We start from the raw sequence: 27,204 nt of genomic DNA on the forward strand, positions 1-27,204 counted from the left end.
AGCCAGTTATTCCCCATTTTGTCGTTGTGCAATTGATTTTTTCCCCCTAAGTGTAGTACTTCGCATTTGTCTTTATTGAATTTCATTTTGTTGATTTTAGACCAATTTGTCAAGATCATTTTGAATTCTACCTTTGTCCTCCAACGTGCTTACAACACTTCACAGTTTGGTGCCATCTGCAAATGTTATAAGTATACTCTCCATTCCATTATCCAAGTTCTTAACGAAAACATTGAATAGTTCTGGACCCATGACAGATCTTTGAGGGACCTCACTAGGTATTTCCTCGCAGCTTTACAGCGAACCATTGATAACTACTCTTTGAGTACGGTCTTTCAGCCAGTTATGTACCCACTTTATAGCAATTTAATCTAGACCGCATGTCCCTAGTTTGCTTATGAGACTGTCAAAAGCCTTACTAAAATCAAGATATATCATATCTGTCACTTCCCTCGCCGGCCACTAGGCTGGTAGCCCCTTAAAGAAGGAAAGTAGGTTGGTTTGGGATGATTTGTTTTTGACAAATTCATGTTGGCTATTACTTACTGCCCTAATAACCTCTAGGTGCTTACAAATCTTTCCACGAATCGAAGTTAGACTGACTGGTCTATAATTCCCTGGGCTCTTATTTCTCTGCCCTTCCCCTCTTTTGAAGATAAGTTTGCCCTTCTTCAGTCTTCTGGGCTGATAATCACTTCCAGGATTGCCCCAACTAGTTCTTTAAGTAACCTAGGATTAATTTCATCAGGCCATGCCATCTTGAATATATCTAATTTACCTCAATATTCTTTAACCAGTTCATTCCCTATTCTGGGTTGTGTTCCTTCTCCCTTGTTCTTAATATTGTGTTACGTATCTGGTCACCATAAAAACTTTTAGTAAAGACTGAAGCAAAACAGTCATTATACACCTCCGACTTCTTGATGTTATCTTTTATTAGCTCTCCTTCCTTGCTAAGTAGTGTGTTTCCTTCATCTTTCTGTTTTTCCTAATGTATTTATAGAGCCTCTTACTGCCTTTGCTAGGTGTAACTCATTTTGTGCCTGAGCCATTCTGATTTTGTCCCTACATGCTTGTGCTATTCTTTGTACTCCTCCTTAGCAATTTGTTTATATTTTCACTTTTTGTAGGATTTCTTTTTGATTTTCACGATGGTCATTAAAGAGCTCCTAATGCAACCATATTAGCCTCTTAGTATTAGTCCCGTCTTTCCTTTGCATTGGGATAGTTTGCTGTTGCACCTTTAATATTATCTCTTTGAGAAACTTTCTCCCCTGAACTCCTTTTTCCCTTAGATTTTCTTCCCGTGGGACCTTACGTACTATTCCCTGAGTTTGATAAAGTCTGCTTCTTTGAAGTCCATTGTCCTTATTCAGCTGCTCTCACTCCTTCCTTTCCTTAGAATTAGGAAATTTATCATTTCATTGTCACTTTCACCAAAATTGCCTTTAACTTTCAGATTTGCAACTCATTCTTCCCTGCTAGTGAGAATCAAGTTTAAAGTGGATGTCTCCTGGTTACTTCCTCTACCTTCTGAAAAAAGTAGTTGTCCGCAATACAGTCCAAGAATTTATAGGACACTTTGTGTTATGTCGCTTTACTTTTCCGACAGATGTTTGGGTGGGTCTTGTGTTTTGGATATTTCTGTTATTTGTTCTAGAAATAAATCATCCATTGTCTCTGATGTGGTTGTTTATTGTAGACCCCTAATATGACATTGCCTTTGTTTGTTTGTTTGTTTGTTTGTTTCTGTTTTTATCTTCATCCCGGGACTTTAAACTTGTGTGCCTCTCACCACCACCTGGACCTCAGAACAAGTGTATATATTCTTGGTGTGTAATCCAACATCTACTCCCTTTTTTTTGTCCGCCTGTCCTTCCTGAACAAGCTATATCCTTCTATACCCATATTGCAATTGAGATTCATCCCACCTACCTATTAAATCATAAATTAGCTATTGTACTAATACTTCCAATTCTTCCTGTTCATTCCCCATACTCCTTGCCTTTATGTATAGACATGTAAGATGTTGAGCAGATTCTCCCACTCTTTCACCTCTTGCTGCTCCTATGACCCTTTTGTAATTGTTCATTCCATCCCAAACATCTAGCCCTCTGGTAAGAGCACATTTTCTTTATATCTACATCTTTTGTCACCTGCCCCCTTTGAACCTAGTATAAAGACTTCCCCACTGGGTTGGCAAATTGGTGTGGAAAGGTGTTCATCCTTCATCTCATACAATGTTATCTAATCTCAGTGAAGTGCTTTCTCACCTGACAAAGTGGGTATTCACCCAGGAAAGCTCATGCTCCAATACGTCTGTTAGTCTGTAAGGTGCCACAGGACTCTTTGCTGCTGAAAAAAATGTGGTGGTCATTGTGAATAATAGGCTGAACATGAGTTCTTTGTGCAACACTGTAGTCAAAAGAACTAATGTGATCCTTGGATGCATAAACAGAAATCTTGAGTAGGAGCAGAGAGGGTATTTTACCTCTATATTTGGCACTGATGCAACCACTGCTGGAATACTATGTCCATTTCTGGTGTCCACAATTCAAGAAGGGTGTTGAAAAATGGGAGACCATTCTGAAAAAAGAGCCACAAGAATGATTAAAGAATTAGGAAACATGCCTTATAGTGGTACACTCAAGGTGCTCAATCAATTTAGCTTAACAAAGAGCAGGTTAAGGGGTAGCTTGATTACAATCTGTAAGTACCTATATGGGGAACAAATATTTAAAATGGGCTCTTTAGCAGAGAAAGGTATAACAAGATCCAATGATTGGAAGTTGAAGCTAGCCTGGAAATACCGTGTACATTTTAAATAGAATAATTAATCATTGGAACAATTTACCAAGGGTCGTGGTGGATTCTCCATCACTGATAATTTTTAAATCAAGAATGGATGAGTTTTTTAAAAGATACGCTCTAGGAATAACTTTGGGGAAATTCCATGGCCTGTATGTTACAGGAAGTCATATCAGACGATCACAAAGGTCCCTTCTGGCCTTGGAATCTATGAATATTCTCTCAACTGACAAGTGCCTGCCTATTTGTGAACATGTGAATAGTGTTTCTCTGTTTAAGGCCCTGATCCGACAAGCTAACCTGCAAGGGTGGACTTTTGAAAACTTAAGTCAGTGGGGCTCCATTCAAAGTTTTGCCTGCTTTCCTTTGTGTGTGGTATCAGAGCCTAAAAATTAGGTTGACAGAGCTAATGGTGATTAGTGTGTGGAAAAATTCACACTGCTGAGTGCTGTAGCTATGGCGACTCAACCCCCACTGTAGGCTGATGGCAGAATTCTTCCATTGACCTAACTATTGCCACTCAGAGAGGTGGATTATCTGTAGCAACAGAAAAACTCCTTCCATTCCTGTAGGAAGTATCTGCACTACAGTGGCATAGCTGCAGCACTTTAGCTAGGCTGCCGTAGTGTAGACATGGCCTAAGTATATACCTGTAGATTAAAAGAAACTTTCTGAGGTGTATGCAGGTGTTGAGCGTCTTCAGCTACCACTGAAGCCAATGAGAGGGAGGTCACAATACTCTGTAGGATCAGGTCCTATGCAATTTTCAAAACTTCATAATTTTGTGAAATTAAAACCAATTTCTTTCAATCAAAGTACTGAAGACTGCCCTTGCTAACTTTCAGACTTCAACCATTTTTGCTGTGACCCGGTTTTAAAAGAAATGTTGTTATTTAGAATTTAAGCTATAAATAAAACTTAAATGTAAATCTAGATTACATTCCCTGGAGCCATTACAGTATTTAGTTTGAGGATAAAAGCACACTTTTCTAATGTCAAGAAAATCTAAACTACAAATTCATTTAAGTATTTTATTTTGTTCAAAGAACTTGGAATCTCTGTAGGAGAAGCCAGCAGGACTTATTAGTAAGTGCCAGCAGTGTGTCTGGTGCTGCACAAGACACAGATGTCAACAGTCTCTGTCCCAAATTCATTACAAATAAGAAGGTGAAAATAAGACTTAAAACACACACTGGAGACCTAGAAATAGGATTTAGAAGATATGCAAACTTATTATCTATATATTTAATTGGTTTGTTTGTTTTTTCTCCTCTTTCCCTATTCAGTTATGGTCATACTTCTGTAAGCCCTAAGACATCATTCCATAGTTACTGAAGTTTGTGGTTACTGAAGATTATGGTGGCCCATCTCTTTTTTACTAGTTAGTCTGTTCATAGAGGTAGTGATATGTGTGATATTCATGTGTGTGTGTTCCACTCTGTTTATGAGTATGTGGCATTTTTAATGATAAACAAAAGTTTTTACACTTAATTACATAGTTTAATATCAGTTTTATATGTGATAAGATTTGCTTCTTGTATGGAATTGCTTAATATTATAGTTGCTGCTAATGCTTGCTACACTCTATGATTTTAGTGACTAGTTATCAATAAATATAGTGGACATAGCTACAAGGTTTAGACCTGGCGGGCACCATGGTCTAGAAAATGTTCATTGAGGCAAGTTTATGGTAGCTTGGACCAGTGCCTTATCGCAGAGCCACTCAAACCTTTTCCAGTTGAAAATTTCACTGGTGACTTGCCAGGAAACTTAGGCCATGCCTTGTCTACATAAAATAGAACAGCTTAATGCCATATGAAGACTATAAGTCCTGACAAGTAAAGTTCCTTTTTGATCTGGGTAGTGGATAAAAGAGCACTCCTCAATAGACCACTCCACCGTGTTTGTAATAGGAATGGCTGTGGATTACTGGGCTGTATCAGTGGGCTACATTTGATCCTCCCTTGTTCAGCCAATTAGAATAGTTTGTTTAACTCTTAAACAGAATCCTGTTATGCAAACAATGAATATAGACTTTGCTATTGAACCACTGTCACTAATACCATTTGTTGTGTTTTTTATGACAGATTACTATTGTTGCCCATATAACTGCCACCAAAATGCCAAATTTTCATCGCCATGAAGAAGAGAGGTTCTTTGTAAATGCTGAAGGGAAGAAGGAATCTATACCAAGCATACATGACCCTCCTACAAAGGAGCTCTCTGTTGTTGTGCCTTCATACAATGAGGAAGACAGGTGTAAGAATACTTCCTTGTTTTCTTTTTAAAGAGTTAAACTTAGCTCTGCATTATTGGTGAATGTCAGCAACACAAAATTGCAGGCCAGATTCTGTAGCCTTTATGCATACCCAGTTCCCAAGTCACAATCACATAAATGGGAGTTCTGCACATAGAGCTACTATAGAATCTAGCCATGTGCTTTTTTTTAGCAACAGAAATTGAGCTACTTTCTGTAAGAACCCAGTGTCACTAAAATCTTGTGAAATAAGGGTAGATGTTTCTGTCAGGAGTACTAGTTAATAATTCTGCTCCCCTGAGGGGGCACAGAATTCATATGGCCCGCATATTTCTGAGCCGCCCACGCTGAAAAATGCAAAAGACATCTGTGGGGGGACATGTGCCTCTTCCCTCGCAGCGCATCTGTTCCAGTGTGCCTGGAGCAGCCGGAGACACAAATCACTGCAGGGGAAGGTGGCTGGGCGTGCCTGCCTGCGGCGGAGATGTTGATCACTGTCAGGAGTCGGGGTTGGGCGTGCCAAGAGAGAGACTGTCCCTCCTGCTTGCTACTACAGCTCACCGGGCGTGGAGGGGTAGGGCTTTTATTTATGCAGAAGGAAGGCTCTGTCCCGGAGGCAGAAATATAGCAGCCTGCCTCCTAGTTAATTGATCTCATTTTCTGAAGCAGAAATGTAGCAGCTTGCCTAGTAGTAACATTGTTAGTTAATTAACTGTTCCCATTCTCAGTCAGTTTCCCCCAGGAGCATAAAACCTGTAATAGTTTTAAGGCTCCTACATTGCCAGAGTGATGTAAAGCCTTATGAGGCCCCATCTACACTGGCAATTTGTGCGCAGTAAAGCAGTTTTGAGCGCTGTAACTCCCGAGGTGTACACACTACCAAGCCACTTAGTGCGCAGAAACTGCGCAGATGCAGCACTGTAAAAAGACCACCTCGATGAGAGGCGTAGAGCTTTCTGTGCCATGCCTGCGGTGCCAGTGTAGACACACGGTGATTACAGCACTGCGATTGGCCTCCGGGAGGTGTCCCACAATGTCTGTTCTCACCTCTCTGGCCATCGGTTTGAACTCTACTGCCCTGCCTTCAGGTGACCAACCGTCAGCCCCACCCCATACATTCCTTTGCAAATTTGAAAGTCCCCTTCCTGTTTGCTCGGTGATGCGTGCAGTGGTTTCAGCGTATCTTTCCAGGCGGCCATGCGTGCTCTACGCACCAGGCAATCCCCTGCTTGGAGCAATGCCGAGCTGCTGGACCTCATCGGCATTTGGGGAGAGGAGGCAGTGCAGTCACAGCTGCGCTCCAGCCGTCGGAATTATGATACCTATGGACAGATTTCTAGATGCATGATAGAAAAGGGCCATGACCGGGATGCATTGCAGTGCAGGGTCAAAGTGAAGGAGCTGCAGAACGCCTACCATAAGGCACGGGAGGCAAACCGCCGCTCCAGTGCTGCACCCACAAGCTGCCAGTTCTACAAAGAACTGGACGCGATTCTCGGTGGTGATCCCACCTCCACTGCAAAGGCCCCTGTGGATACTTCGTTGGCTTCGTTGCCAGTCGAGAGTGGACTGAGCCAGGAGGAAGCAAGCTTGGATGAAGAGGGGGAGGGGGAACCAGAAGCAGAGGATGACTCGGAGGCCAGAAATGCATGCAGTCAGGAGCTCTTTTCTACCCTGGAGGAACCTAGCCAGTCACAGCAGTCAGATCTTGGCAAAGGGCAAACAGGAGAGGAGGCTCCTGATTTTGGGAATTGCTGAAGCGAGTTGTTGGGGGCAGAAGGGTTGCAGAAAGCAGGCTTGTCTCTCACCTCCTGCCTAGTTTGAGCGGTGGAACGGGCTGTTGATACACTCCCTCACTTCACGTGAATCTCCCTCCGAGATCTCCAGGAAACTCTCATGGAGATACTGGGCAATCCACTCCTGCAGGTTCCTCGGCAGAGCTGCTTTGTTTCTTGCCCCATTAACGGTAACTTTCCCGCGCCATTGTGTCGTCACAGGCGGGGGAGGGGGGGGCGGGACCATAGCTGCACACAGGCTAGCCGCATAGGGGCCAGGGCGGAAGCCGCATGCTTGGAGAAGACCCTCTTTTGATTCCCTGCTCACCCTCAGCAGCGAGATATCTTCCATAATGATCACCTCATGTGGAAAGTGTGGGAACAGGAATGATTATCAGGCCCTCCCTACAGTGCTGGCTCTCCGTAAGTGCCCAAGAGCCACGTGCCCGTGTACAGCAGGGTCCAGGAACAGTGATTTACCCTGCCCCTACTCACCATTTTGGGGGTCTTGTGGCTTATGTTTTGCTTGCCTGGGGTCACCCAGTTATTGACAGGTGTGTGAGTACTGGCTGTGTTTTAAAGTACTGAAACAGTGTTGTCTGTGTTGCAAACAATACTGCTTCTGTAAAATGTTGCATTTAAACTTCACAGAGATGACCTTGGGAGGCCAGCCTCCCTTATCGGTGGCAGAATGGTTGCAAAGAATTAGAAAGCGTCCAAGAAGAACTAAGGAGGACTTTATGCGTGAGGTTATGATGCACTCGGCCGCCAAGAAACCGGAATTGAAGGAGTGGTGAGACCGGGAGAAGAGGGAACGAAAGGAGAGCGTGGCACACCAGAAAGAAGCCACAGAGCGGATCTTAACAGTTATGGAGCGCCAAGCGGACATGCTCCAGGAGATACTAGCTCTTCAAACCGAGCAGCTCCGCGCCCGCCCTCCCCTGCAGCCACTGTCGCAAAACTCTTTCCCATGCGCCCCCACACACCACCAACACACTTCTATCAACCTCCTGGCTCTGCTCTCTACTCGCAGCATTCCACTCCTCCCTCCTCACAGTCTAGCAGTGTGGACTCCCAATACCCACTGTACTCAGCACCCATCCATCTGCAGTTTGGCCCTGCTGAAGTACAGCACCCGGTGCATCGTACTCCAAAGGAGAAGGTTGGGTATGATCCCTGGACACTCCCAAATCTGTAGCCATCCTGGGACCCCTCCTCTTCTTGAGACCTTCACTCCCCCATTCCTTCCATTCCCCCAGCCCCCTCCCTGCTGATGAATTTTTTCATTTGACTCTCTCCTCTCCCTGATGCTTATGGCCCTGCGCTGTGCCCCTCTAATAGCCCTGGTCTCTGGCTGTTCAAACTCAGCCTCCAGGCGCTGAGCCTCTGTGGTCCAGCCCTGAGTGAAGCTTTCACCCTTCCCTTCACAAATATTATGGAGCATACAGCATGCGGCTATAAGTATAGGAATATTGTCATCGGCCGTGTCCAGCTTCCCCTACAGGCATCACCAGTGGGCTTTTAAACAGCTGAATGCACACTCCACAGTCATTCTGCACTTGCTCAGCCTGTTGTTGAACCGCTCCTTGCTGCTGTCAAGCTGCTCTATGTATGGCTTCATGAGCCATGGCATTAAGGGGTAGGCGGTGTCTCCCAGGATCATGATGGGCATTTCGACTTCCCCTAGGGTGATCTTCTGGTCCGGGAAGAAAGTCCCTGCTTGCAGCTTCTTGAACAGGCCAGTGTTCCGAAAGATGCGTGCATCATGCACCTTTCCGGACCAGCCTGCGTTAATGTCTGTGAAATTCCCACGGTGATCCACAAGCGCCTGGAGAACAATTGAGAAATACCCCTTGCGATTAATGTACTCAGTGGCTAGGTGGTCTGGTGCCTGAATTGGAATGTGCATGCCATCTATCGCCCCTCCACAGTTAGGGAAGCCCATTTGTTCAAAGCCATCCACAATCTCTCACACGTTGCCCAGAGTCACGGTCTTTCGGAGCAGGATGCAATTAATGGCCCTGCACGCTTGCATCAACGTGATTCCAACGGTTGACTTTCCCACTCCGAACTGGTTAGCGACCGATCGGTAGCAGCCTGGAGTAGCCATCTTCCGCAGTGCAATCGCTATGCTCTTCTCCAACGGCATGGCAGCTCTCATTCTCGTGTTCTTGTGCCATAGGGCTGGTGCGAGCTCATCACACAGTCCCATGAATGTGGCTTTCCTCATGCGAAAGTTCTGCAGCCGCTTGTCGTCATCCCAGACATGCATGACAATGTGATCCCACCACTCAGTGTTTGTTTCCCGAGCCCAAAAGTGGCATTCCACTGTGGTCAGCACCTCCGTGAATACCACAAGCATTCTCGTGTCATAGCTACTATGTGTGGCGAGATCAATGTCACGCTCCTCTTGCCTTTGTAGTTTAAGAAATATCTCCACTGTCACCCGTGACATGTTGGTCAGTGCGAACAGCATTCTTGTCAACAGCTCGGGATCCATTCCTGAAGCCAGAAAGAGGCGAGGCAGGGCAGAGTGCGCAGTACACAAACCGTTGAAAGATGGCGCCAAATGTGGATGGAAGCACAGGGATTGCTGGGATGCGAAGCAGTGCATCATGGGGCATTGGGACAGGACCCAGGATGCCCCGCAACCCCTTCCGCCTTCCCACAAGTCTTAGCAGCAAAAGAGAAAGAGGTGCTCTGTGGAATAGCTGCCCACAGTGCACCGCTCCGAATAGCACCGCAAGTGTGAATATGCTATTGCGCAGGCAACTGTCAGTGTGAACATACAACAGCAGTTTTCCTTCTGTGCTATCTGAGCAGCGCTGTAACTGCCAGCACTGTAACTTTGCCAGTGTAGACCTGCCCTAAATGACAGTAACAGAATCAGCTAGGAAGATCTTATGTGCTTTCTCACTCTTTTCCTGTGCCAAAGTGGCACAGTGGGGTTAGGTTACAGCTCAGGATTTATTTTACTTATCCATTTAAAAAAAAAAGACTTTGAGGGCAAATAAAATACTTACCAAGGAGTCAATAAAATGTCAGGACAATCAGAACCGAGCACTTCCCAAAGTACCCAACCAGGTTCAGGACAATGATTAGCAAAACTGTACGACTTTCATGTGTGAAAGTCTGAGCAGTTTAAAATGACATTCTACTTTTTTTTTTTGTTTGGTGTTCTGTAATGTAATTTAAATGAAAATCCAGGATTATAACTGGAATGCAGGGTATTAGTTACCAAGTGTTTGTAACTTAACTTTCATGTGTTTAGGAAATGCTGAATAGTTATTGTGAAATTTCTGTATTATAGTTTAAACAAATTACCGAAACAATTGGAACTGGTGTGATTATATTGCATTATTTTGATAAAATATGCGGCATTTTGCAGATTTTTTTTTTTTTTTGGCACAGAATCCCTCCAAGAGTAAACTAGATTGCTTAAAGATTATAAATGCCACTTTTAGCTGGTCTTTAGTGGCTATTAAAGTCAGTATGGAGGTTAGGAGTAAAAATGTATCTTTATGCTTTAATTGTTTTAGAATTTTGCATTCTGGAGCCCGTACCAGTGGCTTTAATCAGGCGGAAGGAAGGAATGGTCTTGTTGTTTAGGAGTTATGGGTTCTAATCCTGGCTTTGCCATGCACTTCCTGTGTGAATTTGGGCAAGTCATTTAACCTTAAAATGGAAAGGTCCTTTTGATGTGAAGGAGCTGGATGCTGTCTACTTATTGTTGGCACTTCAGACCATGTTGTTATTGTCTTTTTTCTCTCTCTCTCTCTCTCTGCAGAGAGAGCCACCAGGATGCCGTGTATGTATGTCCTTGTCTATGAACAGATCAGCCACAAGAGCAATAAGTGCTGTCTCGGGGTATGTCTAAACTGCAGTGAAAAACCGGGGCTAGCCCACGCCAGGCAACTTGGGCTCACAGAACTGGGTCTGCGGGGCTTTTTCATTGCAGTGTAGACTTCCCGGCTTGGTCTGGAGCCTGAGTTCTGGGACCCTCCCACCACACAAAGTCCTAGAACCCAGGCTCCAGCCCGAGCCCAGAAGTCTGTGCTTTAGTGAAACCAGCCAGAGACCTATGAGCCTGAGTTGGCTGGCATGAGCTGCTGTGTAGACATACCCTCAGTCGCATATCCTGGCCTGAAACCTTACCAAGAGTGATCCAGGGTACTAGCAGCAGACAGGTAGTGTTAGTAACATATTTTGCTGTCTTCTGTTAGCTTGCTTAGAAAAAAGGTTGGACAGCATGTGATGGTTTGCAAGGTCACTAGTGTAGAGTATTGGTTGGATTGTTGCTTTTTTCAGGATAGGTAGTAGATTTCCCTTCTCAAAGGAAATTTTACTACCCCCTGATATTGGGGAAGGGAGGAGAGTGTCCCAGATGTTCTGTACTCTTTCTCTATCCAGGAAGGGCAGGGGTTGGAGTCACAGATGGTCACCCTGTTTGCAGAAATCAACACTTTTTTGCTGAGGCAATTTGCTCTACCTATCTACCCAGTTGCTGTTAGCTGGCTCATGCTGGTAATATTTAGTGCTCAGCCTAGTGCCTCGGCTAACTTGCTTTTTCTAATCATGTTTCTTTGCATAGTTATTTTGTGCCTGTAATTTAATGTAAACATTTTATTAATAATTAAAAATTACCCCCAGTGTTAAGTACAAACCAGAATTTAAATTCTATAATACGTGTGGTTTTCACTTGTAGAAGTCAAGTCTTTATATTAACAGTAGCACCCAGAGGCTCCTGTCAGGCCCCATAGTGGTAGGCTCTGTAAAAACTCATGAAGAAATGGTCTTTCCTCCCAAAAGACTTTACAATACACGGCTCCAGTTCTTTGAAGACTTAACATGAGTTTAACATTACACACTGTGAGTAGCCCTAGTAACTCCAAAGTGCACAAATCTTTGTAGCATCAGAGCCTGTAAAAATAATTTACTATCTGGGAAGAGGGAAACAGGCATACAGAATTACATAATGCTAGAGACTGCATAATGATTTTGGTGGCAGAGCTGGGAGTAAAATACAGTTAACCTAACTTTTAGTCCAGATGGGATTAAATTTATAACTGTAATTTTGTTTTTTTGTTTCCATATTTTCAAGTCAATGGTATTTTTTATCTGGAGACCTGATTTCTTTGGGATGTGAAAATATTTTAAATATGCCTTTATTGATGCTTTGTTTAAACCAGCTTTTGTGGTATTTTTTTTCCTTCCAGTGCCTCTTATGATGGATGAAGCTTTAGACTATCTTGAAAAAAGACAGGTGTGAAACTTTCATTTTCTCATTTTAAAATATGGTATCCGTGTAAGTATATGAAAACAAACTGCCTGTTTGGATTTTTGTGATCTGCCTAGAAGCAATATAAAATTATCCAAATAAAAGATAAGCACTCTAACCTGGCAACATCTCTTCATGAGTTCTTTTTCAGACTGTATGATGGAAGGCAATTTTTACTGAAATATAAAAATTAAGTTCCACTTGGAAGAGACTTGTACCCACATGATACCTATCCAGGATAAACACAGGGGTGAGGGATAGCTCAGTGGTTTGAGCATTGGCTTGCTAAACCCAGGGTTGTGAGTTCAATCCTTGAGGGGGCCATTTAGGGATCGGGGCAAAAATCTGTCTGGGGATTGGTCCTGCTTTGAGCAGGGGGTTGGACAGATGACCTCCTGAGGTCCCTTCCAACCCTAATATTCTATGATTCTATTCTATGATCTAGGAGAGTAAAAGTTAGCTGCTGATATAATTTAGACTATCTATTCCCACAAAGTTTTTAAAATCCTGCTTTTCTAACACTGTTACAGTTGGTCACCTGCTTATGAGGCAGCAAGTTTCAGAAAATATGGCATAGTTTGAACTCTTTCTGATCTTTAAAGTAAGGGCTTCTCAGAGCCTCCAAGTTCACTTCATAACAATATTGATTTTCAACATTTTATAGCAGCTTAAAAATAAATAAGACTACTTATGATGGAGCAGTTAGCATGTAATCTGGCAGCATTAGAATAGCATATTGGTAACAGACTGATATTGCTTTAAGGATGTTTATCATCATAGCAAATTTACAAAATGATATTGGTGCATCTGTACAAATGTATATTATGACATGAATGAGGAAGAAGGCTCCGGGGCAAAAAACCATTCTGGTGGCTGAAATTTTGCCAATTTGAGTAAGGGGGTAAAGGGAGATGTGTATGTGTGAAAGAGACAGAGATTGGACCAAATGCACAATTTCCATTTTTATTTTTAAGAAACGAGATCCTGCGTTCACTTATGAAGTAATAGTTGTTGATGATGGCAGTAAAGATCAGACTGCAAAGGTAAGAAGAGAATATTAAAGTTTCTCACCTGGCAGTCTAGGGGAGCAGATGTGTATATCACTGCTTTATCTTTTATAAAACATAACAAACCTTTACCTTTTTGTTCTACCCATCTGCTGCTCATTGTTTTTTAATTGTTTTATTTCTCAGATTCCTTCTGCCATTCTTGTCCATGCCATTCATAGGATAACCTTCCTATAGCACAATTGTTCTCTTTTGAAGAGATATAGTAACTTGCTGAATTTCCCTCCACAGTCCCCTCTGTTCATCCAGTGTGTCTCCTTTCCACACAGTCTCACCTCAAGAGCATTGTCCTGTGTGATTTCTCTTACCTGAAACAGCATCACTATGTGTCTGCTTCTTCAAATCTCCCCTTCTCTTTCCAGATCTCATCTGAGACCATAATTCTTTCCCATCTAAGCCTCTTAATCTCCCACAATTTTAAATGCCATTTTATTCTTCTGTAAAGTATTTTGGCATAGTTTGTATAGAATTTGTTATACAGCATAAAGTTGTGTATTCATTTAGGAACATTAATACTGAAGTATTAAGGGTAAGATTTTCAACAGCGTTCTGTACTTCTGCTTCTGTTGAAGTTAATGAGAGTCTTACCATTGACTTCAGTGGGAGCAGAGTCAGGCCAGCTCCGAGCAACTTCTGAAAATACCACCCTAGATTAATGTCTAGGTTAGCCACAAGCATGCCTACTTCTGTTTCAGTTTTTCCTTTCAAGCTTGCCTGATAAGGTTGTGTCCTTTCATGCATATGTGTTCAGTAGCTTACTAACCTGTTTACTACTGCCAGTGTCAATGATGGATGAATCATATTATCTCTTATGTAATATTGTATAAAGATTGAAAAGCCCTCAAAGTAGTAGCCATTGTCTGTCTTGTACAGTGATGAACATGTCTAGCCTTATAAGACATAGGTGTTCTGCACTTTCATGCCAGACTGCTCGAACGCTGAAATTGCTTTAAGCTGATGCTCAACTTTATTAAATATTTGTGACACTGTAGTCTCTTAGGGCCCCATTATGCTAGAAGAAAAATATGATGAAAAGCACTATATAAGAGCAATTCATGTCTCAAAGCACTTAGTTTTAATTTAAAAGCAGACATAGCAGTGAAACAAATGGGAGACAGGTAACAGTAGTGAAAGCATGTTTTTCATAGACTAGCTTTGTGCACTGGTATAAATACGTGTGATATGGTTTTCTAGCTTTAACTTTGGCAGGTGGGGTGAAGGGGACTTAGAACAGCTATAGCTATCCTCTCTGACCACTACCTGATTTTAGTCGTCTTGTTTCTTCAGTTTTCTGGCTGTTAACCTTCTTACTCTTTTTTTATTTTCCTAAACAGACTTCAACTCTGCAGTGGACAATATATTTCCATTTTATGCAGATTGAAGTGGTAACAATGTCAGGGCCGGCTCTAGGCACCAGCAAAACAAGCTAGTGCTTGGGGCGGCACATTTTTAGGGGCGGCATGGCCGGTGCCAGAATGCCGCCCCTAAAAATGTGCCCCGGCCGCCCTAGCTCACCTCCGCTGCTGCTGTCACAGCGCATGAAACAGCTGATTCGTGCACCGCTACTCGCCCTCCCTCCCAGGCTCTCAAACCTGGGAGGGAGGGGGAGACTCCGAGCGGCCGTTTCGCGCATCGCTACTCCCCCTCCCTCCCTCCTAGGCTTGAGAGCCTGGGGGGAGGAGGCAGGGCTGGGGATTTGGGGAAGGGGCGGAGTTGAGGCGGGGCCGGGGGTGGGGTAATTAAAGAACGGGGGGAAGGAGGGGCGGCAAAAATCCTAGAGCCAGCCCTGAACAATGCTATTGAAGAAAAAGGGATGGAAGAATAAGATCTCTATCTTTCATTTGAGGTTCCAGTTTTGTTTTATGACTTTCCTATGTCTTACAGGTTGCAATGAAGTACTGCAAGAAATATGGAAGTGACAAAGTACGAGTCCTAACATTGGTAAAAAATCGGGGAAAAGGTGGAGCTGTCAGAATGGTAATGAATACTTTCAATTCTTTCTCTGTTTTGAACTAATTCTAGTCTTGCCAAAATAAGCAGACCTTGTGTGGATTTAATTTAATTTAAAGATTTTAGATTAACAAAACCGTTTTGAAAAATATTGAATTCTTCCATAAATCGTCAATGCAAAAATGTACAAAATATAAACTCATTGCAAGGAATTGATAACACACTGAGTAATAACATTGAAGAATTTTTTTCATATGAGAATTTAAGCCAAACTACATCCATTAGTTATTTTAGAATTTGCATCTTCAGTGCAAAAAAACAAAAACAAAAAACCCCTTATAAGATGAAAATCAAGCTCCGGTAATAAGATAAGTAAATATAGATATTCCTCTCCAGATTATAGCTTTGATATTTAGAAATTGAATAAAGAACGAAGGCCCAGGTCCAGCAAAGTTTTGCTTAAATGTGTGTATTCCCACTGAAGTCAGCTGGGCTTGATTTTGATGGGGCATAATGTGTGTATTTCATATATTAACTTACAAATAGATATTTCTCTTCACAAGAGAAAATATATTAGTGTGTGTGATTTATGTAAGTGTTTAGAGTGAGTGAATGATACTTTATTTTTTTTTTTACTTAAAAGGACTGCATCAGTCTTGGGTTGTGAGCCATGAATTCGGATAATAGGTGACTGTCAAGAGTAAAAATTAAACTTTTCTCTCATGTTGTCAATACACTTCATTTATTATTTCTGGAATCTTTCTTCATGCATTTATTTTTTTCAAAGATTATCGTATTAAAGCTACATCTATAACTTGTCTGTCTAGCCTAAGGTTTTTATATGGTGAACGTAAGAACGGCCATACTGGGTCAGAGCAAAGGTCCATCTAGCCCAGTATCCTGTCTTCCAACAGTGGCCAATGCCAGGTGCTTCAGAGGCAATGAACAGAACAGGCAATCATCGAGAGATCCATCCCCTGTCATCGACTCCCAGCTTCTGGCAGTTAGAGGCTAGGGACACTCAGAGCATGGGGTTGCATCCCTGATCATCCTGGCTAATAACAATTGATGTACTTATCCTCCATGAACTTAGCTAGGTGTTTTTTTGTTTGTTTTTGTTTTTTTTAACCCTGTTATAGGTTTAGCCTTCACAACATCCTCTGGGAACGAGTTCCACAGGTTGACTGTGTTGTGTGCAGAAGTACTTCCTTTTGTTTGTTTTATACCTGCTGTCTATTAATTTCATTGGGTGACCCCTAGTTCTTGTGTTTATGTGAAGGAGTAAACAACATTTTCTTAATCACTTTCTTCATACCAGTGATTTTCAACCAGGGATGGGTATGCAGAGATCTTCCGGGGGTATGTCAACTTATCTAGATCTGTTTCTCAACTGGGGGGGAAAGTAGAAGGGCGGATCACAAGTATAGGGCAGGCATTATGGAGTGGCAAGCAGGGCAATTGCCTGGGGTCCCACACCACAGGGGACCCCACAAAGCTAAGTTACATGCTTCAGCCCTGGGCAAGTGGTGGGAGGGGCTCCTGAAAGGGTTACAGTAATCTGGAAAGGTTGAGAACCATTGCTCCACACCAATCAAGATTTTATAGACCTCTGTCATATCCCCTCCTACTCATCTGTTTTCCAAGCTGAAAAGTTCTAGTCTTTTTTATCTCTCCTCATACGGAAGCTGTTTCCATACTCCTAATCCTTTTTGCTGCCTTTCTCTGTACCTTTTCCAATTCTAATATATCTTATTTGAGAAGGGGTGACCAGATCTGCATGCAATATTCAAGATGTGGGTATACCATGGATTTATATAAAGGCATTATGATATATAAATCCATGGTGCCTATGATTATAGTATTTAGGTAGTACATGGAATGATAAAGCTCAGAAGTTCTTTGGGGGTTTTTTGTTTTGTTCCCCCCCCCCTCAATTCTTCCAGGTGAATGAGCATGACTTTGTGTGGGATATTTTAATATAGAAGTGCATGGAATGTTCTCATTCACTAGTGCCTCCGCCCACTTGCTTGAGAGAAAGAGAGAGAGTTTATTCTTTGTGTAGTGCATATGTGAGGTGTGTTTGTACTGCTGTATGTAGCAGGCAGGAAGAGTGTAAACGGTGCATGACCACCAGAGAATATACCCCCATCAACATTGTACTTTCCATCAACATTGAGGAAAAAAGATGATTATGGTTTACACTTTGCATAGATGATAGAACTGCGGCAGTGTTTTTAATTGGTTTTAGTACATAGCTGTTGATTTGAGACTCTTAGAAATTAATTAGAAGGTCAGTAAATCCAGGAAATCTCTGCTCTTATATTTAAAAAAAAAAAAAAACACTTAGACCCTCTGTTTAATTTTACTTGAAATGGAAGATTCCATGTTTGTTTCTGAGTTAGAGCATACAACATCTTGGGTAGGATAGTTAGGGTATATTCTGGATGTATCTTCAAGAGCCTGCAACATACTTGGTACAGAGTTAAGCATTTATGGTGGCAACAAGCACAAATGCCCTTGTGCATCTGCACGTGTCATATTGCACCTAGAATATATGGAGCCAAGCTCCAGGTCTGCTGCAGTTGTTGCCCCAAGCTAACTGCAGTTATGTTGTACTTTATCTTTCTCAGACACATTTTAGAGATTTGGCTCCTGAAGATGTATTAGGAGGTAGCATCCCACACCCTATCCCAATGCTGCATGCTTTGTCCAAGGAACATGGATCAAGTGACGAGGAAAAACTGTACAGTGATTAGGCAGCTGGTGTGCTTTGACAGCTGTTTATCATGCTGACCAATACTGCCTCCTTGTTTCCTTCTGCTTCCCCCATCTATTTATTGTATCCACTTGTCTCTTGTCTTACGTACTTAGATTGTAAGCTCTGTGAGTCAGGGACTGTCATTTTGTTATTTGTACAGTGTCTAACACAATGGGGCCCTGATCAATGATTCAGGCACCTGGGCACTGCTGTAATACAAATTAATAACCTCGAACACTTGTTTTTTATCAACAAAATGTCAACATAGGAAATTGCAGGCTCACCTGTTCGTTTAGTTTAATTCCTTTCTAGATTTCTATTTAGGTTAACGTTTTAGGGATTTGCTTTCTTAATTTAGACTCCTGGGGCCTGGAAGCTGGTTTATCATGATGAAACTTTATTTGTATTGGTGCAGGTTTTAACTTGCTGTTTCATCTGCAGGGTGTCTTCAGCTGTCGAGGGGGAAAAATCCTTATGGCTGATGCAGATGGAGCCACAAAGTTTGCAGATATTGAAAAAGTAGAAGAGGGTCTTAGAAATCTCCAGCCATGGCCAGTAAGTATAAGCTTCTGTCATTTTAGCTGAAGCACTTTGTCTATGGACTCATAGTTGTATTTCTCTTTATTAACAAGTTTCTTGCATACATCCTGAGAATCTTTAAGATATGCTTAACTTTAACTTGACATCAGTGGTGTACGGGGAGACTTTGGCAAACCAGTAAAGTGCCTAAAACCACTATGGCTTATTGTTAAAAAGCAACCTAGTCAGCAGGCTGTAAAATGGCCATGCAGCTTGACCAAGGCAGGAGGGGAGGGGGGTTTGGGTTCCACGGAAAGGGCAGCTTGACTAGGGTTACCATATTCAACAAATAAAAAAAGAGGACCCTCCACGGGGCCCTGGCCCCGCCCATTTTCCACCCCAGCTCCGCCCTAACTCCGCTCCCTCCCACTCCCAGCCACACGAAAAGGGCTGCCCGAGCGCTACCGGTTTCACGGTTTGCCGGGCAGCCCCCAGACCCTGTGCCCCTGGCCGGTGCTTCCCCAGCGCAGCTGGAGCCCGGGAGGGGAAGCGCCCAGCCAGGGGCGCAGGGTCTGGAGGCTGCCCAGCAAACCATGAAGCCGGTAGCACTTGGGCTTCGGGCAGCCCCTATGCCTCCGGACCCTGTGCCCCCGGCCGGGCACTTCCCCTCCCGGGCTCCGGCGGCGCAGGGTCCAGAGACATGGGGGCTGCCCAAAGCCCGTAGCGCTCGGCTCTTAAACAGAGCCGAAGAGTCAGGGGAGGAGCAGAGCAGCCGCGGGAGGGGAAGTGCCCGGCCAGCATTTTCCCGGACATGTTTGTTTTTTTGGCAATTCCCCCCCGGACGGGGGTTTGATTGCCGAAAAGCCGGACATGTCCGGGGAAAAAACGGACGTATGGTAACCCTAAGCTTGACCCCGCATCCTTCCTGATGAGAATTGTGTTGAAGTTGCTGATACATGCGTTTTAAAAGTGTAGGCTATGCCCCAGGAATGTCTATTGAGGTCTCAAGGCTGCAAGTTCTGGAAAAACGCACACCTGGTTAATCAATCAGAAGGAATATCTTGCTTGAAACTGCTTACTTAACAAGGTTTCTTTAAGGGACATGTCATTCTATTACTAATGTATAAATAAGGGGACTCATTTGGGGACTCTTCGGGACTGGTCTCTCCCTCTGGATGCATCTTGTGTTCCCCACCGGCAGACGGGCTGTCACTGTGCCACTCGAGGGCCACATTCAGCTTTGGTAATTATTAAGGGTTGGGGGTGTTTTACTAATCTTGTTGTGGATGTGTGTAAGTGCTTGACTCTAAGTAAAATTTAGCTTTAAGTGAAAGCACTCTTGTGTTGTCCTGTTTGTGCCAGCCATCTATCGGCCAGATGGCCATGTCTCCTCTGATTTATTTCCTGACACCTCCTCGCACAGAGTAAAAGTTACCAAGAGCTTTGGATTGAAAGAACCCGGGTAACAGTGGGACTACTTATAGTGCATCAAGTTAAGCATGTGCATATTTTTTTGCAGGATCAGGAACCTTAATTTGCACATTTTGACACTTGTGCTATCTCTTTCATTGAGTCTTTAAACTTTTGTGGGATCCATGTGTTTTGCGTTGCTAGCCCTTTTTTCTTCCCAGTATAACTGCTCACTGTGCTGCCTACTTATTTAAAAATTTGCTTTCTCTACCCTTATTAATTTGATATGTTACTTAACCTAATTTCCTCCCACATTATTTTGAGAAAGACCAATTAGAATAAAATAAAAAGAGTCAATTTCCTGTTAGCAGATGGCTAACTTTTAATTTGCAGATATCCGTTCATTCAGATTGTGTCCTCTCTGAAGTCCAAATAAGTCATATCGGCTCACAGTGTATTCCTGAATAGGGTAACAGTGGCACTTAGTGCTGCTTGACTTGAAGAAACTCATTTTCAGTTAACATGGTGCTTTAAAGACAAGTCGATGTGGAACCTGTAACTAGCCCCAAAATGGAGGGAGCAATATGTAACGTCTATACTTAGCTTTTTTTCCTCCCCCCATTTGTACCCCCAAGTTGTTGTTACAAAGCAGTCACTGAATTATGTTTAAAATAACCATTTGGTCAAACAGATAAAGTTCTGACCCCACTAGATGGCGCTAATCGATTAACATACCTTTTAAATCTGTGTGCTATTGAAAAGGCAGCAGGCCTTAGTTTTTCAGAATTTTCCTAAAGTCCAGAAATGATTCTTTCATGTCAAAAGTAGTAATGTGAGAGTAATTTTAATACAGGCCATTGGAAGTGCCTCTTACAGTTTAATTGTGGCTTCTACACAAATAAAATATTGCCATCTCAGCAAAATCAAGTCTTCTGTTCTGTTACCTGTTCCCTATTGCAAATCTTAGGGCAAACATGCCCATACATATTCAGTGTAACTAGATACTTTGTTGTCTCACTGTATTCAAACGATAAGATTTGTGTAACTCGCCAAAAGCAGACTTTTTATTGCTTTGACAAATTCAGTGGACAAGATTAAGCCATCATGATGCTTTAAGATTTCATATAAAAACCTTAATAGAAGAAGTCAGTGATTCAGAAAACACTAGTGGTGGTGTAGTTATTTTCCAATTCTCTTGTGTGTGTTCCTTTGCAGAACCAGATGGCTATTGCCTGTGGCTCTCGAGCCCATTTGGAACAAGACTCAATAGCACAGGTAAGTTTCTCTTTCCTCGTATGAACTAGACTCCTAGAACTGCTGTTTTTTCATTAACAGTTTTTAAATTAAATCAAGACACACAAAATGAATGGAGGCTGATAGTGGGGAAGGCCGTTGCCATGAGCCTAGCAATAGTCCAACATGACTAAAAGCTCTCTGTTCCCAGAGTTCAAACACCACCAGCAGGAAGTGTGAGCCAGATTTCAGCTAACAAGGATTTAAATCAGTTGCTCCAGCAGAGGATGGGACCTTTGGTCCCAAACGCAACCGACCGCATGTGTGCACAAATGTGTCCAACATGAAACCAAAAAGGGTATATACGATAATCACTGAGCGGAGAGCTTTAGCCACAGTACATTCAAGCAGATGCTTTGGAAGCCCTGTGGTTCTACAGTGGCTCTGCAGCTCATAGCTGGAACAGTCTCTTCACACACATGCACAGGCTCTTCAAGTACTGGGATGACAGGGAGAAGCCACTGACAGCTTGACTTGAATTTCTTTCCTTTCAGTCCAACAATTTGTTAGTCTTCAACTCTTAAGACCTGAGGGAGTGGTAAAAGTTTGGTTGTAAGTAGTAATAAAATGTTTGAAAGGGTATCACAATTCTCTTGCAATCAACATTATGAAAATTAATTTCATGTTAATGATTGAAGGGGAAGAGCTCACCCGCCACCCAGACTTGCCCTAGCAAATGTAGATTTGGAATTCAGAACTTCCAGCAAATGTAGCTAATTTGGAAAACTTGCATTTCTTTCCCTGCCTTTAATTGAGAATCATTTGCAATGCAAGTGCCTTCCTAAAGCTCCTTGCTACAGCTATGCCATGGAAGACTCTCCGATTAAAATTGGAGAGGCCAAGACTGCCTCACGGGTCTCATGCTTGCACGGTTCCAAAATTACTACAAATGACGACAAGTGAATCTTGCTTCTTCTGGTGGAGTATGCATACAGAGGAAATGAGCATTGTGTTTAGTCTTGAATGAGTTCCAGGCAAAGAGCCTCTGAAAAGATCCTTGAGAGAAGACTACAAGGTTTGTTTTGTGGAAATATCGGTAACCCGTATGAAAGTAGAATTTCAATATGAACAGGAAAGCGGCAGTAGAATAGAGTATTGAATGCACGCTAGACAGAACAACTTAGTATGTGACTGTTATGCAACAAACTTGCATCAGCGCGCAATCTCGTCTTACATCAGTTTTACTGATGTTTTGGCAGACTGTAGTTGACATAGCACAGACATTGCACTTATATTGCAACAAACACATTGCTGGACTAATTTCTCTAACATCGTGCGATGAACTCATAATGCTGGATTTTCTCTACAACAAGCTATGTTTACACTAGCGTGTGATACTTAAAATCATTCTAAAATGTTTACAAAATACTGAAATAGCTGCAAAAGTCCAAGAGGAGATAGAATGGAGTTCAAATCCTGGTATAGCTTCTACTTTTCCCCAGTGCTTAATTTGTAATGAAAGAGCTGCTGGGGCTCAAGCAATTAGGTGCCGGGGCCCAAGCTACTTTTTTTACATTCCTAACTCATGCAGCAAGCCCAAAGGTGCCAGGGCTATGAACTGCCAACCCTAGAGGTGCTGTGTCTCTGCCCTGGCACAAATTAAGCACTGCTTTTCCCTCTGGATTATGTAATAGTGTTAGGGATCTAGTCTCCTATCAATGCACGGGCAAAGTTTGCATCATAGTTGACAAGAAACCCTGAAGCTCTCTCAGTAATGGGACTAAATCCTGGACCCTGTGTTCACAACATGAATGGGTACAGAAAACCATTACTGTCTACATATGCTGGCTTTGTACCAGACCAACTAATCCTGGGGATGGTTGGGCCTGATGAATGTAGAACTGTGGGGCACACCCCCTTAGGGGGTGTGGAAGAATGTTCCTGGGGAAGGGCACAGTGGGGCCTGAGCGAGCCCCCACCGGGGGCAGGGATAGAATGCTACCCAGACCCACTCTGCCCCTAGCTCTGCCCTGCCCCCAGCCGTGGCACTGCACCCGGCCGTGGCCCCAACTGCTGACTCCCGCTGCAGCTCCACTCCTAGCCTGGCCCCAGCCCCCCAGCATTGGTCCCTGGCCACAGCTGTGGCCCCAGCATCAACCTCCTTACCCCTAGCTGTGCCTCATCCCCCAGGAGCCAAGGCCCTGCTCCCAGCCCTGGCTCTTGGGGGACTGGGGGCACGGACAGGGCAAGGGCGGGGAGGGGTGATGTGAAAAATTTGGGGGCTGCTGACATAGAGGGTGGAGGGGCTTTCTGATTCTGTGGTCATGTGATAACCTGCTGAGGGATCATGTACAAATGAACTCCCTTCAAGTGCATCCAGCTCCCTCTTTCCTCACAAGGTTTCTGCCCGGGAGATAGGGGAGAAGAACTGAGATAGAATAAAAGAAATCGAGCAATGAGCAAATAAAAGGATACTGTTTTTAGGTGATGGTGGGGTGTGGGTGGAGGGTTGTTGTTCTTTTAAGGCCTGACATAAAGCTACCTTTAATTTACATATTAAAATAGTGGTTGGGATCTTTTTACACCTTAGGTAAACTTGTTTAAATTTTTTAAATCTAGGCTTCCAAAAACCAATTTTAAAAGTGTTTGTTCAAAACAAAAATCATACTGTGATGATTATGTCCTAGTATGTCTCTGTGATCTATACCAAGTTCTGTATGTGTATTTGTTTAAATTTGAGTCATAGAAACAAAACTTTAAAATACATAGTTGCAATAAGGATCCCCTTCTGCACTGTAACATACACCATTATTGTAAAGTTACATGTGTAGCTAAAACGATTCAAATTTAGAGCTGGCTGAAATATTTTTGCCTAAATGAAATTTCAGCAAAATATGGTGTTTCATAAAAGCCAAAACATTTTATAGAGACATCAGTTTCCACAAAACTTTTGTTTTGGGGGTGGCAGAGGAGGGAGACCCTACAGATGGGTGTTTAGGGTGTTGGCCTGGGATTTGGGACACCCAGATTCAAGTCCTTGCTCTGCCTGATTTGGCACAATCTGGGATGAAAAACTGTTCTGAATCAGGCAAAGCATGGACTTTGAGCTGAGTCTCCCAAATTCCAGGGGAGATCCTAAGTGTGACTGTCTGACACACCTTTCCCCCACCACAATTCTCCTTTTGTTCCAGTGCGGAACAAACACACATTTCTAACTTCAAAATTGTCATGAAGTGGAATTCTCGTCCTCTGTTCAGATCAATTCAGATGTTCCTTTTGTCATATAAATGAAAACATCTAATTTCTTGTCCTTTGTTCACAGCGCTCTTACTTCCGAACTCTTCTCATGTATGGGTTCCACTTCCTAGTATGGTTCCTCTGTGTCAAGGAAATCAGGGACACACAATGTGGGTTTAAACTGTTTACCAGAGAAGCGGCCTCACTGACTTTCTCAGCTCTTCATATAGAACGCTGGTAAGTTCGTTTAGCTTAAATTAATTTTTCTGTTTTTAATGTTTATAGGAGTTGATTGAAGTTGTGAAAATGTAACTCCCACATGGAAACTGCAATAAACAATTTGTGCGTATATAAAAACAGCTGCTCAATCAGTTTTAATCAGTTCTAGTACTTGTTTTTTGTATTGCACTTCACATTTCTTATTGTTTTAAACTATTACATGTTTGCAAAGCAATTAATTTTATATTAAGAACTACATTATTAGATATAGTTGGATATTTGGATGTATTTCTGTTAACTCCATTACCCTTCTTAGAAATGTAGCCCTGGAAGAGATTTCAAGAAATCAAGTACAGCCCTTGTGCTGAGGCAGGACCAAGTAAATCTGGACCATCCCTGATAGGTGTTCCTCTAACCAGTTCTTAAAAACCTCCAATGATGGGGATTCCACAACCTCCCTTGGAAGCCTATTCCAAAGCTTAACTACCCCTATAATAGTTAAATTAGATTAGGTTAGGTATTTGGAATTTTTTTTCTAACTCTCCCTTGCTTCAGATTAAGCCCATTGCTTCATGTCCTACCTTCAGGGGACATGGAGAACAACTGACCACAGTCCTCTTTATAACAGTCCTCAACATATTTGAGGACTGTTATCAGGTCCCACCTGAGTCTCTTTTTCTCAAAATTAAACATGCCCAGTTTTTTCTCACAGGTCAGGTTTTCTAAATCTTTTATCAGTTTTGTTGTTCTCTGAACTCTCACCAATTTGTCCACATCTTTCCTAAAGTGTGGCACCCGTAGTTGGACACACTACTCCAGCTGAGTGGGACAATTCTCTCCTGTGTCTTACATATGTTACTCCTATTAATACTCTCCAGAATGATATTAGCCTTTTTTCCAACTGCATCACATTGACTCATATTCGATTTGTGATCCACAATAACCCCCATATCCTTTTCAGCAGTACTACACCCTGCTCAGTGTATTCCCCATTTTGTGGTTGTGCTTTTAATTTTTCCTTCCTAAGTCCAGTGCTTTGCACTCGTCTTTATTGAATTTTATCCTGTGGATTTCAAACCAATTCTCCAATTTGTCAAGGTCATTTTGATGTCTAGTCCTGTACTTGTAAGTGCTTACAACCCCTCCCAGCTTAGTGTCATCTGCATATTTTATAAACATACTCTCAAGTTATTAATAAAAGTTTTGAATAATATTTGACCCAGGACTGACCCCAATGGGACTCCAGTAGATACCCCTTTCCAGTCTAACAGCAAACCATTGATAACTACTCTGAGCACAGTCTTTCAGCTAGTTGTGCCCCACCTTTGAATAATTTCATTTAGACCACATTTCCCTAGTTTGCTTATGAGCATGTCATGGAGGACTGTGTCAAACCCCTTACTGAAATTAAGAGCCACTGCTTCCCTCGCTCCACTACGCCAGTAACCCTGACAAAGAAGGAAATTAGGTTGTTTTGGCATGATTTGTTGTTGACAAATCCATGCTGGCAATACCTTATAACTTTATTATCCTCTAGGTGCTTACAGATTGATCGTCTTGTGTCCAAAAAGCATGTAGAAAACACAATTTTATTTAATTTAGCATCTTTCATGTAAATTATACCCCAAATCGGTTAAATAATGCAGTTACGTAGAATTTCTCTTCCTCAATAATTAAGAGGCATACAGTATGCAAGCGGGGAGAGATGTGTTAGCTAAGTTTTAATATTTAAATGGAGTGTCTGCGATAAAGATACAAGAAGGCTCTTGGGCTACACTGATGAGACTCCCAGTGAATGGTGATGTCTGGAACCCTGCAGTCTATCCTTACTCTGGCATGTGATATGATAAGAGATATCTGATAGTTAGAAACTTCATCAGCCTGTGTTGCTCTCTAGTACAATTTTACAACTCATTACTCGTTAACCAACCAACCAGCCAACCCTCCCTCAAATCATTACCTTATGAGTACCTTAAAAGTACACCAACAAGTGTCATTAAAGGAAGCCTAATATGTTCTGTTTCATAAAAGTGGGCAGTAAGATGGCTCTTGTTAGTCTGGAAGAAGGGCAGTAAAAACCATGAATACAATTTGAATTGTTTTAGAGCTGCCTTTCATTGTAACTTAGCATTAGAGAGGGTGATAGTCCATTATTAGAGTAGCATGGTGAGGACAGCTACTGTGATACATGGGGCCGGGAAGGGGGAGGGGAAGAGGAGGAGGAGCCCCTTTGATGGACAGCCAGTTAGCTGTAAAATCCCTTGTGATCTGTAATCTGTTTGCTTTACCTGTAAGAGGTTAACAAGCAGAGAACAGACTAAGAAGGATTTTACAGCTAACTGGCTGTCTGGGTGTCCATCAAAGGGAGCTACTCCCCGCTCACCCCCCTTCATGTGTCACAGCTGCGATGGGTATGTCTACACTGCGATAAAACACCCACAACTGGCCTATGTTAGCTGGCTGAGGCTCGCAGAGCTTGGGCTGTGGGGCTAAAAAACTGCAGTGTAGACATTCAGGCTCAGGCTGGCGCCCAAGCCCTGAGGTCATGTGACTGTGGAGGGTCCCAGAGCCCAGGCTCCTGCCCAAGCCCAAACATCTACACTGCAATTTTATAGCCCCGCAGCCCGAGCCCTGCGAGCCTGAGTCAGCTGACGCGGGCCAGCTGCAAGTATTTTATTGCGGTTTAGACATGC

At 42.8% G+C, this 27,204-nt stretch overlaps 1 protein-coding gene across 1 annotated transcript in view; it reads left to right on the plus strand.

Annotated features, from left to right (window-relative positions):
• The window catches only part of ALG5 (ALG5 dolichyl-phosphate beta-glucosyltransferase), a 44,965-nt gene that overhangs the window by 824 nt on the left and 16,937 nt on the right, over positions 1-27,204 (plus strand). The window contains exons 2-8 of the mRNA XM_034758596.1: positions 4,896-5,067; positions 12,057-12,103; positions 13,093-13,161; positions 15,070-15,162; positions 18,335-18,448; positions 21,038-21,097; positions 24,378-24,529. Coding sequence (XP_034614487.1) covers positions 4,896-5,067; positions 12,057-12,103; positions 13,093-13,161; positions 15,070-15,162; positions 18,335-18,448; positions 21,038-21,097; positions 24,378-24,529 — 707 coding nt within the window. The remainder of the gene's footprint in view (positions 1-4,895; positions 5,068-12,056; positions 12,104-13,092; positions 13,162-15,069; positions 15,163-18,334; positions 18,449-21,037; positions 21,098-24,377; positions 24,530-27,204) is intronic.

This window comes from Trachemys scripta, chromosome 1 (assembly GCF_013100865.1).
Source record: "Trachemys scripta elegans isolate TJP31775 chromosome 1, CAS_Tse_1.0, whole genome shotgun sequence".
In the NCBI taxonomy this organism is placed as follows: domain Eukaryota; kingdom Metazoa; phylum Chordata; order Testudines; family Emydidae; genus Trachemys; species Trachemys scripta.